Raw genomic sequence first — 15,300 nt, 5'->3', positions numbered from 1 at the left:
TAGAGGAGGGCTGCATGCAATAGAAAGGAAGCAGAGGTAGAAGGGCTGTCTGCAATGTGAGCGTTGCTCACCAGCGGCTTGCCATCCTTTCCCATCTGCTCCTTGGTCCGGCGAAGCAGAACACATTTCATCACCATAGCAAGTGCCTCTGGCCCTGCAAGTAGAAGAGGCAATGCAGGTGACACAAATTGATCACACACATGGGACAGCCTGCGGGTCGCATGTCTAAATATTGCAAACCAGACATTGAAAGCTAGAAAGAGAAGACAACACAAGGTTGTTTACCTCCCACACCTACTGTCCTGCCTGTTGCCCTTATTGCATGTTATCCTTCAGTGCACACAAGTGTCAAAGACACCTCGACACTTTCTGAACACACTGGGTCGTGTTTGAAAAGCACTGCTCCCACATAAAAGAGTTTGCAAGTGACACAATGGTTTACGCTGACATTTTTCAAATAGTAAAGGCATTTGTGTTGTGCATAACAAGTTTGGGACATTGTAGAGCTGGGGAGCATGCACTCGTACAATGGTCCATTGGAAATTAAGAAGTCTGCAATGGGAACCATCGTAGCAAACTATTCTGAAATATTCTGCTTTTTCTATCTTCGACATTCTGCCCTGTGTACGACACCACATTGGCCATGTGGCTACACATCTCCGTGGTTGTCATTGCTGTGACCGCAGATTCTTTGATGTGGTTATGACAGCAGTTGCAGCAAGCAGCGATGTTGTTCTAATTCAGTACAGATTGTGCATGTCAAAGACACAGTGGAAGCTGTAGAAGACAAAGGACACTTCAACTGTGGTCCATATCGCACGCTTGCGTCAAACTTGCCTCTACATCCCAATGGATGATTAGTTGCCAGCAACCTTGATGACAACAAAATAATCGAGGGATATGCACCTAGTGAAGAGACCACCTGTAGTATGAAGATCCACATGTCACACTGCTGCTACTACATTGCAAAGGATGTCACAAGGACCTAGCCACCACTAGTGCTTGATTATCAGTAGCAAAAGTTGCAGTTTGCACCCACAGTCGATGGAGCAGAAAGATGAAGGCAGCAGATACTTTTACTAAATAAAGACATGCTATTGCATTTGTTGGCTTGATCAGTTTGTTAACTTAAACTTCAGATCATTTGGACATTTCTTTCTCTTCCTGTGTAATCAAAATTAACAAGACCTTCCTGCCAATAACACTTAATAACATAAATAACATTTGCTCTTGCTCTTACAACAGCCAAGTTATAATTAATGAAAATAAAATTATTTTTTATGGACCTGACAGCTAAGACAGGTTAAATTGTATTGCATTTATAGGCTAAATGCTAACCACGGCACAGCTATGCCCATGCTTGCGTCGATAAAGGCGAGCAGCTTGCTTTAAAATTTGGTGACTTATTTCGAAGCTCATACTTTGGAGCAATCTAGCGCGGTCTGCGTGATTTGGCACAGTGCTTCTGCTCCTAATGTGCTAAGGGGGGTACTATAGATAAAATATGAATCAGTCTAGATTGATTAAGTATTCTTGAGGAACTCTACTACCTTTGATTTTTCGGTAATGGCTTGATTACTACACGAGAAAATGATAGTCAAAGCTTTATTTTTTAATTTCATGCTGACACCCCATAGCAGGCATGTCAGTGTGACGTGATGGACTGCAAAGCATTTTTTTTTTTTTGCCTTTAGACTGCTGTGGTTCAGTAAACGTTCTAGAAATTTTCAATAGATCAGTCCGTGGCTCTCATAGAATGCAATGCAGTCCATTTTTAACAATAAAAGAATTCAACTAGGCCTGAACAGACAGCATCCCAATCCATCATCCCGGCAAACTGGTGCCATCCGTTATTAAATTTTAATTATTTTCTGGCGTGCCCGGTGTATCCTCGCAGTAAGAGTGGCTTCTTTAGCATTGTAAAGTGGCAATTTACTAGCAATTACAGTCAAACTCACTTATAACGATGCCGGTTTTAACAATATATCGGTTATAACAAAGAGAAGCTGCTGCACCACCGACTTTTGTATGTTTTCCATGGTGAAGTAACCTGCTTATTACAATGCCCCGATGCCGCATTATCGGTTATAACGATGAAGTCTGGCTGCTGGGTGTCCAAGCTGAAAGGTGGTGAAATGTGAAATCCTTGAAAAGAAAAAAGGAAAATGAGAAATTCGAGCCGCTGCACGACCGGCTGCTGCTCCAACAGCCGCCGCGCGCTCATTTTCCAGCCACCTGCGTACGGCTTTCTCCCGTCGCCCTTCCACCCCTCCGAGCACGAAAGGGCTGCACGCATCGCTCTGCGCCGCCCCACCCTCCAAAACACAAATGGACCGCACCAACTGTGCAGCAAGCAGATTGCTCGCTTACTGCTCGCTGGCTCCTCATTCAGTGCAGTTCTGCGAACAGCTTAAACATTCGCGTTAGTTTTTGTTGGTTGTGCCGAAGTCGTTCCTGGCCACCCGGTTTCTCAACTTCGCTTGACTCGCCGCCGAAACGGAAGATGGCTGATCCACCTGCTAATCATCAGCAATGCACGCTGTCGAGGGTGAAAAGAAAGCTCGCGGCTATAAATTTGGAAACTAAGTGCTTCTAACCGGTGAGACAATCGTCGCGAACATGCTGGCATCAGATAGCCACGGCGACAACGGCAGCGATGATGCGGTAGGGCAGGCATGATTCAGTCCCTCCGGGGATCTGTTTTCATGAGGAATCTTCTGCTGCACTACGTGGAGCACTTGGAGAAGGATATCGGCAAACTTCACGTAAAGCATGCATGACTGACGCACTTAGGCTTTTCTCATGCAAGCCAGTGAGAAGTACGTGGCAAGATGCTTGTGACGATCTGTCCTCAGCGTTTCCTGTAGATTTCTCAAGCTGACAGGCTGCCACGGCAGCCTTCTCGAAATTCCCTAAAAGGCCCCTTTGGGCCACCAAAGTGATGCCTCGGCGGTGCTCGCATATAGCTTGCCATCTGTGGCACCTCTTAGCAGTTGTTATAGCAGTGACATTGTTTAACGCCGGCAGCCGCGGCTTGTTACATGCGATCGGAGCGCCCAGGAAGCAGTTAAAAGAGTGAACACAATCAGCAGCCGGGCGGAGGAATGTGGTAGGGAGGGGCAGTGGCATCCCTGCCTATAGAGTTTTCTCACATTAGCTGTGCCATCCCCCTATTTTGATTTTTTAATGCAACCCAGTTATAATAATTATCGGTTATAACAATGGCACTTGAATACTGTTATAAGTGGGTTCGACTGTAACACAGCTGAAATCATTTTTCTCTTCAGCATCACTTTAACAAGAGGAGCCGTGCCTGTCCAATGACGTGCAATGACACTCATCTTTGTCAAGGCAAAAGATACTACAGCCGTTCGTTTGCCAAAGCCAAACCCACTTGTCTTGTTTTTCTTTTTTTTTGCATTTCACAAAACATCACTGTCATGGTACCAAGGCAAAAAAGCAACAGTAAGTCACATGACCAGGCCCCTAGTGCTACATGACGGAAGCAGCACAGAAACACCAATACTTGAGCAGTGCAGTAACCTACAACAAAATACACAGTTTCTCACATTTGAAACATGAGTTGGTTTTTACTACAGATGGCATTTTGAAGAACGAACTCACTTTTCCTACACATTACAGTCTTGAAAACCGAACGAACTGCACCATTTCCATCAGAAGGGTCCCAATTGAGGCCTTTCTCTCTCTTTCCTTCTCCATTAAGTGAGGTGCTAGAGACAAGATTCATGCAGCATGCCAGCAGCAATGATTAGCTCAACATAAAGATCCTAAAAAAATAGACATCAATGAGGTTTTGGTGTAGTGCAGCACTAAGCTTCTAAACACAAATGCCAAACCAGCGCAGTAAAATTGATAAGCTACTAAAGAACATTTGGCCACTAGGAATTACCAATAAGTATGTTGATCCCCAACAGCTAAGACAGCAAGACTTATCAGTGGCCATATCAGCAACTTCATGAATCTGGCATCATCATCAAAGTGTGCCTCACCATGGTTGTCCTTGATCCATTGCTTCCAAAATGAATCGTCGTCAAATGGGCGGCACTGCAGGAACCTGCGTACATGCAGTTACAGTTCAAGCTGGTGGAAGAACTAAAGAATGTCATCCATTTGACTGCTACAGAATGTTATAAAGGGTCACATCATTTCAGTGTCCTCATAAAAGCAAGCTTTCACTGCCAAGTCTGTTTCTTGAGGATACCACAGGCCCCTTTATCATCGAACACCATAGGCACTATCAAGAGAATTTAATACATCTTTGTACAATCGGTAACTCCTTGCAATGACAAGGTATGCATTACAGGTTGCTTCTTAGCGCGATCGGCATTTTTGCCTACTTCAAGCACTTCGTGTCTATCTATTTAGCCAGTTACGCTGACCCAGTGACCTAAGTTGTCTACTGGTTTGAACCACTGGGTATGTGTTCATAGTCGTGATGCCATCGTGGTTGTTCCATCGTCACTGTTCCAGTTTAGTCATCTGAATCTCTACATGCCGTCATCATTCCGCCATCATTTACAGTCGTCATACTATTGTCGTCATGCTATCATTGTGACGCTGTCATATTATCAGCATAATTTTAGAATCACCATCGAATTGTCATCATGACATCATCGTCGTATCTCCTTCATTGTTTCATTGAAGTCATACGTTCGTCATTCCAATGCAATTGTGCTGTTCTCATTAAATCGTGATTATGCTGGTGCTGTCATGCCATCATCATACAGTCTTCGCCATGCATTTGTTATCGTACCTCATTATGATGTCACTGTGTTCGTTCCATCATCATCATCGAATTCTTATCATACCATCGTTGTCATGCCATTCGAACCTTCTGTGCTTTCACGTGACACAGTGCTTATTCAAATATAAGGTGAAGCTTTCTCCCAAAATCCCTAGCCTCAAGGTTACCACCTGCCCCCACTGCCTTATAAGAAAATTTTGCCTTTTGGCGTGGCTTCAGGGCAGCACGAATTTCGCCTTTTAGTGCACCTTTACAGCAGCATGGGCTGCGATGCCATGAAGCTGCACTTTAAGGCGAGATTCGCAATGCCATAAAGCCACACCAAAAGGCAAAATTTGCATATAAGCTGTGCTCGACATCTTGAAGCTCCCTTCTCCCAATTACGTGGTCGTCATTTTGCGTTTCGGCTGCGTTGGTAATGCAGTATTTCGGGCGATCCCCACTCAGTCTGAATCTGTTGGCTACTCGTACAGCCTACATTAGTGCGCATCTTTAAGTTCTCTTCTTCTTGGGTCCCCTCGCCTTATGATCGTGACTGCCTCATAATCAAATAAATGCGGTATTTGAATGTGCACCTTGGTGAAGAACACCTCTACAATAATGCTCTTGGAGCAATTGTGGAAACATTGGTGAACTCGAGGTCAGAAAGCATTAGTTCAGAGAGTGGCATTGTGGCGTCACCTAGCATCCACATGGCAAACGACTTATCGCCGTGATTTTGTAGCAGCGTTTGCATCCTTTTCTACCTTTACTACCGCATAAAATCGTTAAGAGCTGCATCTTTTTTTTTTTTTTTCCCCCACATTTTAGACACGGTGTGGCCTTTACACAAAAGTGGGCCATTTCAGTCTGGTTTTTCTTGCCATGCATACATAAACCCATGATGTATCTTTTTTTTTTTTTTGCAATGAGAGCAAACACTATTGTTTACATAATGCGTTTATTTGTTCACGCGTGCACAGGGAAGATTGTTTTCCAGGATGTAGATTTTGCCAAATTGTTGTGCTGATATGGAGGCATGTTTTGTTGCCACTTATTACTGCTTGCCACTACGATCCTTCCCTGCAGCATGTCTGCAGTGAGTGCAACCTATTAATGTGGACGATGTGCTTTTGGTGGGATGAAGCAGCCCTTGATGCACCTGTCAAGCAAATGTGATTGTGACAGCCATTGTTGGACTTGGATGTATTTGCACTGCTTTGTAGAACTGACTACAACGAAGCATAACGGTGAACACAAGGGGCCGGAAAGAGAAAAGACTTGGAAAAAAAAGTGATAGGTTCAGTGCACCGAAGCCGCATATATGCTGAGGTGCACATAACTGTGCTGAAAGCAGTCATAAGCCCAACAGTTTTTGTAACTGCATTGCGAGCTATAAGTCAAATAAGGCTCAATCTGACTGAATTAAGGGAAGATATGGGTCGTGACAATATATATTTTTCTAAAATGCCTTTTTTGAAATATACATTCATTATTCTCCTAGTGTGCCAAGTTTCATATCTGAAATGCATATATTTTCACCATAATATAAATTTTTGACATGAAAGGTGGCTCAATTTGAGTAGGTCCAGAAACTAAAATGGTGCAATTTCATCAATGCACAGTTTTCTAATCACCGCCACGCTTCATCATCATCATCATTTATTAACCCTTAAGGACCCTTAACAAGGCATTACATAAGGGGGCAGGTGGTACATAACCGTACTGAAATAACATATTCAGTACATAACCGTACTGAAATAACATATAATGGAGCGAATGCCACTCAACATTGAAGCAATTACTGTGATAGAGTTTGGACTATTTGAATGGCGCGGCCGAATGCGTGTGACTGCTGCGGGGCGGCGACGGACAAAGAGGAAGAAAAGGAGCCGGTGTCTGGGCTGAGGCGGCAGCCATGCAAACCGCCTGAGCTGCCCGGGCTGGCCTTCCGTACAGAGCGCACAAAAAAAGGACACAGTAAAGAGCAGTGCAAAACACAAGGCAAAAAAAAAAGGTAAAACACAAGGATGGGATGGAGCAAGTAATTAGGAATAAGCTAACAAATGAATAGATACATTGTAGTAAGAGATTGACACCCAAACGGACATTGAACTACAAGTCAAAGTATACAAAGCATAATGTAAGTCAATATCTTCTATTGGACAATGCCTGTAGCGTAAAAATGGTGCTAGAAAACAAAAAATGCGTAGTTCAAGTTATTTAACAAAGAGCTCAGTTAAGGACTGCCTAAACTTTTCTGGATTTCTCTCAAGAGCAACTGCTTCGGGAAGGCAATTCCAGTCTTCAATGGCTGCGGGAAGAAACGATTTGTTGAATGCAAGAGTCGAACCGTGAAGGTATTGGACACTGTTGGAGTTGAACAGGCAGCGAGAAGTTCGAGCGGGTGGCCGTAACAGTGTACCATGCAGGTTAGAAAAGTTGTGATATAGCTTATGGAACAGGCTGAGACGTGAGATTCTGCGTCTTACTGCTAAAGGGGGTAGTTGAAGAGTTGATTTAATGTGGGTTACGCTGACGTGTGTATTATAGTTCGATGAAATAAATCGGGCAGCACGATTTTGGACCGACTCGAGAGAGGTAATTAAATAATCTTGGTAAGGGCTCCAAATAGGAGAAGCATATTCGAGTTTGCTCCTAATGAATGTTTCGTAGGCTATTTTTCTGATTTCGGGGGGGACAGACGTAGTGTTCTTTTTAGGTAACCTAGCAACCTTGAGGTATCAGTTACAACATTCGAGATATGCTCCGACCATGTCAGTTTACTGTTAATGAGGACGCCTAGGTATCGGTAAGAGCTAGCATGTGATAAAACATTCGAATTAAGGGAATACTGAAAGATCAGATTAGTTTTTTTTCGTGAAACCACCATGCATTTGCACTTTGAGGTATTAGGCTCCATCAACCAGCGCGAGCACCACGTTTGAATTAGGTTTAGGTCGCATTGTAGTAATGATTGATCACTACTGTTTGAGATTCGACGATATACAACGCAATCATCAGCAAAGAGGCGAATAGATGACGTTATTCCAGATGGCAAGCCATTTATGAAGATAAGGAAGAGAAGCGGGCCAAGAACTGATCCCTGAGGGACGCCGGATACTACTTGTGCTGCTGTTGAAAGCTTACCGCCAATGACTGTGAACTGAGATCGTGCTGTTAGAAAGCTTTTGATCCATGACAAGATAAGCGGGTCAAGATTAAGACAACTGAGTTTGGCCATGAGACGACGATGAGCAACACAATCAAATGCCTTTGAAAAATCGATGTAAATGACGTCGGTCTGAAAAGACGAATCCAAGTTCAAGTTAATTGTCTGTAGTGAATTCGAATAATTGTGTTTCGCATGATAAGCCGGGGCGAAAGCCATGCTGCTTGCGGAAAAAGAAAGAATCATTATCGAGATGACTGGTGACGTGGGAATACATGATGCGTTCCATTAGTTTGCATGCAACGCATGTCAGCGATATAGGCCGATAATTTGACGGGTCAGAGCAGTTGCCTTTCTGAAAACCGGGGTTACTTTCGCAGTCTTCCAGTCGTGCGGAATTTCACCTTCTAAAAGGGACTGCACAAAAACTATCTGCAAAATGCGACTCGACACGTCCTTAGTACTATTAAGGAACTTTGCAGGAATATTGTCAGGCCCCAGAGCACTCGAAATTTTTAATTTGTTAATGCTACCATGTTGCTACCTTGCTACCATGCTGGTTTTATTTAAAAGATCAGCCCTTCGTGTTCAAATTTCATGTGCCAAAGCTTCTCTCCAGTCACTGGTATCGGTAGAAAAATGGTGCGAAAAAGTGATAAAAGGCCTGTGGCTATTGGTTGCCGACAGCATGTGACGAAAAGGGGTTATGCAATTGGCTGAGAGTATCATCTGCTGCACGCTTCGGTCGGAGATGCGCGAGTCCTGGGTGCCATTTTGTTGTGCCATCGGACCCGAAAAACATGCAACAATGTTAGCATGAAAGTTCATGTTCAGACACACGTAAAGCAAGAAAAGAAAGAAATTGTTGATCCAGAACATCAGGCGGGTTGCTGAGAAATCGAGAGGCATCGAGGACGCACTGCAAATAGAAGGCAAGCCACTTCAGGTGTCAAGCAACGGAACCGCCGAGCAGTGCAATTCAGGATTAGGCCTAACGGGCCCATCAACAAGTGCCCCCAATGCCTGCCGTGTTCGTCATCATACGGTTATCCTGGCACTTTCAGATATAAATGAAAGTGAAAGAAGAACTGATGCTAGAGTTAAAGAGCTTGTATCAACTGATAACAGCAAGTCGGACTTGTTGGCCCCAAACGATGCTGATGCCTGGCTGCTTGATGAGGCCAGCTTCATCGTGGTGTGCTTGGAAATGGTTAACACACTTCTTGGGCACTTAAAGTGCAAGATATGCAGTGGAAATGCAAAGATCTACCACAACGAGCAACAATACAGCCTCGCCTTAAAGCTGTCCCTTTTCTGCTCCAACTGTGGTAAAAAGGAATCGGTATGGAGCTCGCCGCACATGAACAATGATAACAAAGTGAATCTGTTCGCTATCAACACTCTGGCTGCGCGGGCGATGCAAGCCACTGGCAACCAACAAAGGGCCCTCAATCATATTTGCACCGTCATGAATATCTCGCACCGCAGACTATGCATAGAAACATGACAATTCTACCAGAAGACGAAGTTTACACCTGCCGTGACTCACGCTGCCGAGAAATACGAAATCGAGAGCATGGAACCAGTCCGGAAACTGTCCGGAAACCAGTGCAGAAAGCTCTACTTGGACAGTCCTGGGAATATTGCCATGTTCTACAATGGGTCTTGGATGATATGCGGGCATTCATCCCACATTGGAGCCGGCATGGCTATTGAACTTCTTTCGGAGCTCATCTTAGACTAAGTTGTACTCGGCAACTTTTGTGTTGGTTGTGAGCACGGACCAAAGGCTGATGACCCCCACTATGAAGAATGGAAGGTCAGTCACGTATGCCAAAAAAAAAAATGTAGACGAGAAATCTGGTGCAATGGAGGTTGAGGATGGCCTTATCTTGTTTAGAAGTTCTTGGAAATTCACTAGCTGAGATATATGACTGTTTTGTCAGATGGCAACTGCAGGACCTTGCTTGCCATAAAAGAGGCTGAAGTCTATGGGTATAGAGATAATCAGAAAGAGGACTACATTAACAATGCGCAGAAGCACATGGGGACAGTCCTGTGCAATCTGCTTGCAAAATATAAGGGTTGCAACTCCAAACCACCGGGTGGTAAACGGAGGTTGACGGGGGACTTTACAAACAACAAACTCGGCTTGTACCAAAGCTGGCCTCTCAAGTCACAAAGTGGCAATGTTGACACAATGCAAAAGGCTGTGATGGCGACATATCAACTTGTAACATGGAATCATAGCGAGTCCAATCACGGCCTCTGTCCCGCTGGTCCCGATTCTTGGTGCCGGCAAAATGCTGCACAGCCTAAAGGAGAGGCATCACCACGACACTGTTACAACCTTCCTGAACAAGTGGCAAAAGATCTGCTGCCTATTTATGAGCACTTATCCGAGAAAAACCTTCTTGAGCAGTGTGTGTGCAGCAAGGCACAACATGGTAATGAGAGCCTGCACTGACTAATACAGGCACTCGCACTAAAAGGGAGATGTGCATCTCTCTTCAGCAAAGATGCAGTGGTGGGATAAGCACTTATGAACCTTAATGCAGGCCGTAAAGGAACCTCAACGGCAATCCTACAAGAGCTAAGGCTGAATCCTGGCCAGCGAAGCACCAAAAGCATGAGGGAGAAGGACCAGCGGCGATCGGTCACATCTGCATGCAAGTGTACATCTGCAGACTATGTGCAGCATAAATTGAAGAATCGCCTTGAAAGGTGGCAGTTAACAAAGTGACTAAGCCCCTGAAGCATATTGGTGGCTTGCAAGGGCAAACATGTACACATTTCCATTTATTTTTTAATAAATAAAGCTTGTGTTCCTTTTTTTTTCACCCTTTTCTCAAAATTCGAATTTTGGCCTCTCAGTAAATCCACAAATGCAATATCTGAGCACCACTTGCAGACACAACCATAATTCTTTTTGCAGTGCATAGCTGAATGAAGAGAGTACACATCAATGCAAGCACATTTGTCATTTCGCTTTTAAAATTATATTATATGGTGCGATTTCTGACTGGGTAATTGGCTCATATGGGGCACTCATATTCAAATTGCTATAATATCAGACATAATTCTTCAATAAAAAAATCTGCGACGCGGTGTTCTTTATTCCTTACACTGTCTACAAACATGCTAATAACTTATATCCAGTGGTTGTGGTGTAATTGATTTCACAAACTATGACAATTAATGTTTAATTATCTTTGGAACTGATTATGCAAGAGAAAAAGAAATTGTATTTTCGGAACCTGCTAAATAAACTGAACAATTATGCTAACTTTCACCAACTTAGCTCAAGAAATAAGTAAGATGTATTTTCAAAGCAGTGTCCCCCTTAAAGAGAATAAACAAAGGCAAGCAAGGAGCATGGTGGCTGCCCTCACTTGAGCAAGGAACGCATGTCGCCGAGGTCATTGTGCACGGGGGTTCCTGTGAGGGCCCAGTGTGACCATGCAAACAGGGCGCAGGCGGCCTTGGCACGCCGTGTGTGCAGGTTGCGGATGCTGTGTGCCTCATCCAGCACCAGACGGCGCCACCTCACCGTAAACAGCGGAGACAGCTGTGTGGACAGGAAAGAGAAAGAGGAATGAGAAGCAATCAATTTAGTGCAACAAAGCCACACACACACAGGCTACAAGGGGGGATACCACCATGGCAAACGTGAAACTGATTCTTATTCTAACCTGGGTTCCTTAAGAGAACACTAAAGGCAAATATTAGGCCAAGCTAAAGGGATGTGTCGCTGTTTCAATGTGGTTGAGATAATCATGTCACGTGGTAGTGACGGTCAAGAACCCAGTAGCAAAACTGTGAATGGCAAAATGAACTCTTCATTGGGCAAATCTGTGCCCAGAAAAACAGGCTACACTCTGAGAAAAACGATAGCGCCAAACACAGTTGGCGATTTACAAAAATCTGGTGTTTCTTTTTTTTATCGTCAGAAATAACCATCACATTTCAGTGCATTAACGATTTTCCGACCATGCTATTGAAACTGCTTCCAGATATAACTAAAATTAAATTAAATTATGGTGTTTTACGGGCTGAAACCACCTTCTGATTATGAGGCACGCCGTAGTGGAGAACTCCGGAAATTTTGACCACCTGGGGTTCTTTAACGTGCACCTAAATCCAAGTACACGGTGTTGTCGCATTTCGCCTTCATCGAAATGCGGCCGTCATGGCTGAGATTCGAACCCGCGACCTCGTGCTCAGCAGACCAACACCATAGCCACTGAGCAACCACGGCGGGTTCCAGATATAACAAATGTTTATTTAAATCTCTGTAATGTTACAACAAACACTTTGAACGCGGTCATGGTAAAAAGAGGGCACACATTAAGTACCAATACACGTAAGCATGACCAAACTAGGCGCAGAGCCGTCCACTCCAGTCAAACCACGACAGTGATACATCCTTCGAGATGAGCAAACGAGCAGCCGCAGCGTGCAAATTTCGGAAGCTGTGAAGACAGTCACTCACTTTTAGGCACACCTCCAGAGAGCAGGAGGTGACATACATCATAAACAGCACAGTGTGTGGTGTGCACCGTCACGTGCGCCACTGCAATATTGGATGCCATGACAGCGGCACTGCCATTTGTGCACAATTGTCCGTGCAGCACTACGCCTATGTCAACAATTTGGAACAACTATCTATGTCTTCCACCATGGGAACAACGACTGCTCAAGCGTTCCTAATGTTACTGTCGATATTCACGCTGCCCGGGTCGGCAAGAATGCTGCACTACGCAATGTTGCAAAAGAGCAGCAGTTACTAAGCGGTTATCAGATGACCACGGTTCGGCGAAGCTTTGTTTATGTGTTGCAGATTGCCGATAAAGGTTTTGCGGTGACATTATACCTTTCGAACATCGCACTTTTTTGCCCGAAGTGACATAGATAATGTAATATTATGGCTCTTGTGTGGCTGATGCGGAGTCGTAATGCCGAGACCATGATGTCCAAGCCCTTCGCAGAATGGTGGCGTGCTGCAGTAGCTTCCAAAAGTTTATGCTTCTGGCCAACTAGAATGCTTCATCTCTTATGCAAAATACGGTCATGTCCTGCTGGTAGTAAAATTTATCACAACTCTGGAATAAAAAATGGCAGCTGTGCTAGCAGTTTAGAAATTACAAGTGATCGGAATCGGGTGCCGTTTCGAAACAGCGATCGCACGCTGCATTTCGTTCTTTAGATGGACGTTTCTAATGGAAATTTCCAGCTAGGTGCAGAAACATACCAGCAGCACAAATGACACAGAAAACCTGGTTTTCAGTCCAAAGTCGTGCCAAATTGTAACTGCTGTTGCCAGCTTCAGTGTGGTTAACGTTTGAGCATTTTTAAGGGTGAGTCCACATATAACAAACTACAATGAAACCTCGTTACTACAAACACCACATTAGTAAACTTTTCAGAAATCCCTTGCTGCCATGTTATGGTTTCACTGTAAAAATATCTCAGTACCATGAACTTCAGAACACCAAACTTTTCACAATAACGATCATTATTCAGTTTCCATGTCGTGTTAAGAACGCCTCAATACTACTGCGAACTAATATTCCAAAATCGGGGGATTCTTAGAATTCTGTGTATCCTTCACGGCAGCCGAAACAGTAGACCAGCAGACAAGGTGCAGAAAGCAGACGCCACAGCGCGCGGGTTCGGATAGCCTGAGACGGCGCTCAATAAAAAAACGCGGGATTGCGGAGGCGACGACGCATTGGGTTTTGCGAGCGGGTTTTACGAGCGCACGCTCCACCCAGGCAAGTGTCGCCTAGCAATGGAGGCACGTCTCTTCTTTCCCGCTTCTTTCTATGCACGCCTCTTTCTTTCGCGCTTCTTTCTGTGGCCGTACTAGTTAAGCGCGCCGAGAAATGTAACCTCCGTACTTGAGGGGATGCCACACGGTCATACTCTGGACTTTCCGGACGGTGTCGTTTATGCGTGCTTGCGCTTTGGACTAGTTCAGGTGTCCACCTCGAATGAGACAGTTGCGGTGTCCTTGACAGAAAATGTGAAAAACACACAAACAAGAAGAAACATTGCACTTCGGAGGAGACAGGGAGCTTCCTTTTTGTCAGCAGTTTTCTCAGTGTTTGCTTTGCATGTGTCACTCTTATTATACGGTGGTGTGCGGCGGCAGAATCTATTAATAATAGCAACAGCGCAGGCCGAGATCCAACAGCAATGCTTTCGTGGATAGCTCAAACAACGACAATTTAAAAACTTATGGACTGATGGGTGGAATTAATAATTTTAGGGCTTTCACTATAACGACCTTTCAGAATAACCAACGATTTTCAGCACTCCCGCATGATTCGTTATATCAACATTTGACTGCACTGACATAACGACCACTTTCACGGAACTATATTGTTATAAATGGGTTCAACTGTGTGCGCTTTAAATAGGATCTGGCTTTAAATATAAAGATGCATTTTGACAACAATACAATATCTAAAAGACAAAGAATATTGATCCCTTTACCCATGTGAACCTGTCGAGGTGCATCAAGGAAGCATAACAATATGTCACATAAGCTGATGAAACTAATCTGCAGGAACCCACATGACAAAACATATTTGATTAGGTGTCTGTATGATATCATGAATGAAAAATCATTATGTCTAAACATCAACTCGTAAAGCAGTTTTTTTTTTCTTTTTTTCTTTTCTACTGCAACAATGACTCCTGAAGCTTAGCCCTTCAAAGCAGTGGTCTTGCACGAATGGTGATTTCCAGTTCAGTCTGGTCGTTCCATGTGGTCTTACAAAGTTCATTCTTCCAGTAGACTTTGACAGCTATTCTTATCCCATACATTTGGTCAGAAACATATTTTTAGAGCTTCCAATGTGAAATTTACAAAGTGATGATGTGTGGTGCTCAATGGCGCAAGGGCCAGCTATGGCCAAGGAGCGCCATGACATAAGGTAATGAATTATCTATGCATTATGTTTGAAATGATTAAATCAGTTACGAATACCAGACGTATTGCGGCCGTAGACAGGCCTAAAGACAATTTGCTGTAAATTGTGTAATATATATGAGTATTAAAATAATGACAATGACTAGTGACGTGACCTATGAGCAGAAAAGTTCCGTTACAAAGAGGTGATATAATAAAATGTGTACAATAGCACTAGCGCCTCAAGAGGGCCCTTGAAGTCAAAGGCTGAGAGGCATGCGCTGTGAAAACATCTTGCACAGCAGCTGCAGCCTGCAAGGCGAGGCTGTGCTACAGATAACCTCGCCAGGTGATTTGTAGAGTGTTTACATCTGCTGAAAACTTTAGGCGAGTTCTAAAATCAAAAAGCGGCTAATGGCTCAGAAACAATGCCGAGTCAAGAGGGGTTTGCTCACACTATGCGAGATA

The 15,300-nt window shown here is 44.1% G+C and overlaps 1 protein-coding gene across 3 annotated transcripts in view; it reads right to left on the bottom strand.

Moving 5' to 3' along the window:
- LOC126540270 (transcription termination factor 2-like) overlaps positions 1–15,300 on the bottom strand; it is a 109,766-nt gene that overhangs the window by 75,848 nt on the left and 18,618 nt on the right. For all 3 annotated transcript variants that reach the window (XR_011892886.1, XM_050187074.3, XM_050187075.3), the window contains exons 7-9: positions 11,309–11,484; positions 4,011–4,075; positions 72–154 (exon numbers count right to left, since the gene is read on the bottom strand). Coding sequence is in view for 2 of the 3 variants with exons in the window: in XM_050187074.3 (XP_050043031.1) it covers positions 72–154; positions 4,011–4,075; positions 11,309–11,484 (324 nt within the window). In the remaining variant the exon portion in view is untranslated. The remainder of the gene's footprint in view (positions 1–71; positions 155–4,010; positions 4,076–11,308; positions 11,485–15,300) is intronic.

Source organism: Dermacentor andersoni, chromosome 2 (assembly GCF_023375885.2).
Source record: "Dermacentor andersoni chromosome 2, qqDerAnde1_hic_scaffold, whole genome shotgun sequence".
Taxonomy (NCBI): Eukaryota; Metazoa; Arthropoda; class Arachnida; order Ixodida; family Ixodidae; genus Dermacentor; species Dermacentor andersoni.
The sequence above is the reverse complement of the archived record's forward strand: the minus strand, read 5'-3'. Positions and strand labels throughout refer to the sequence as shown.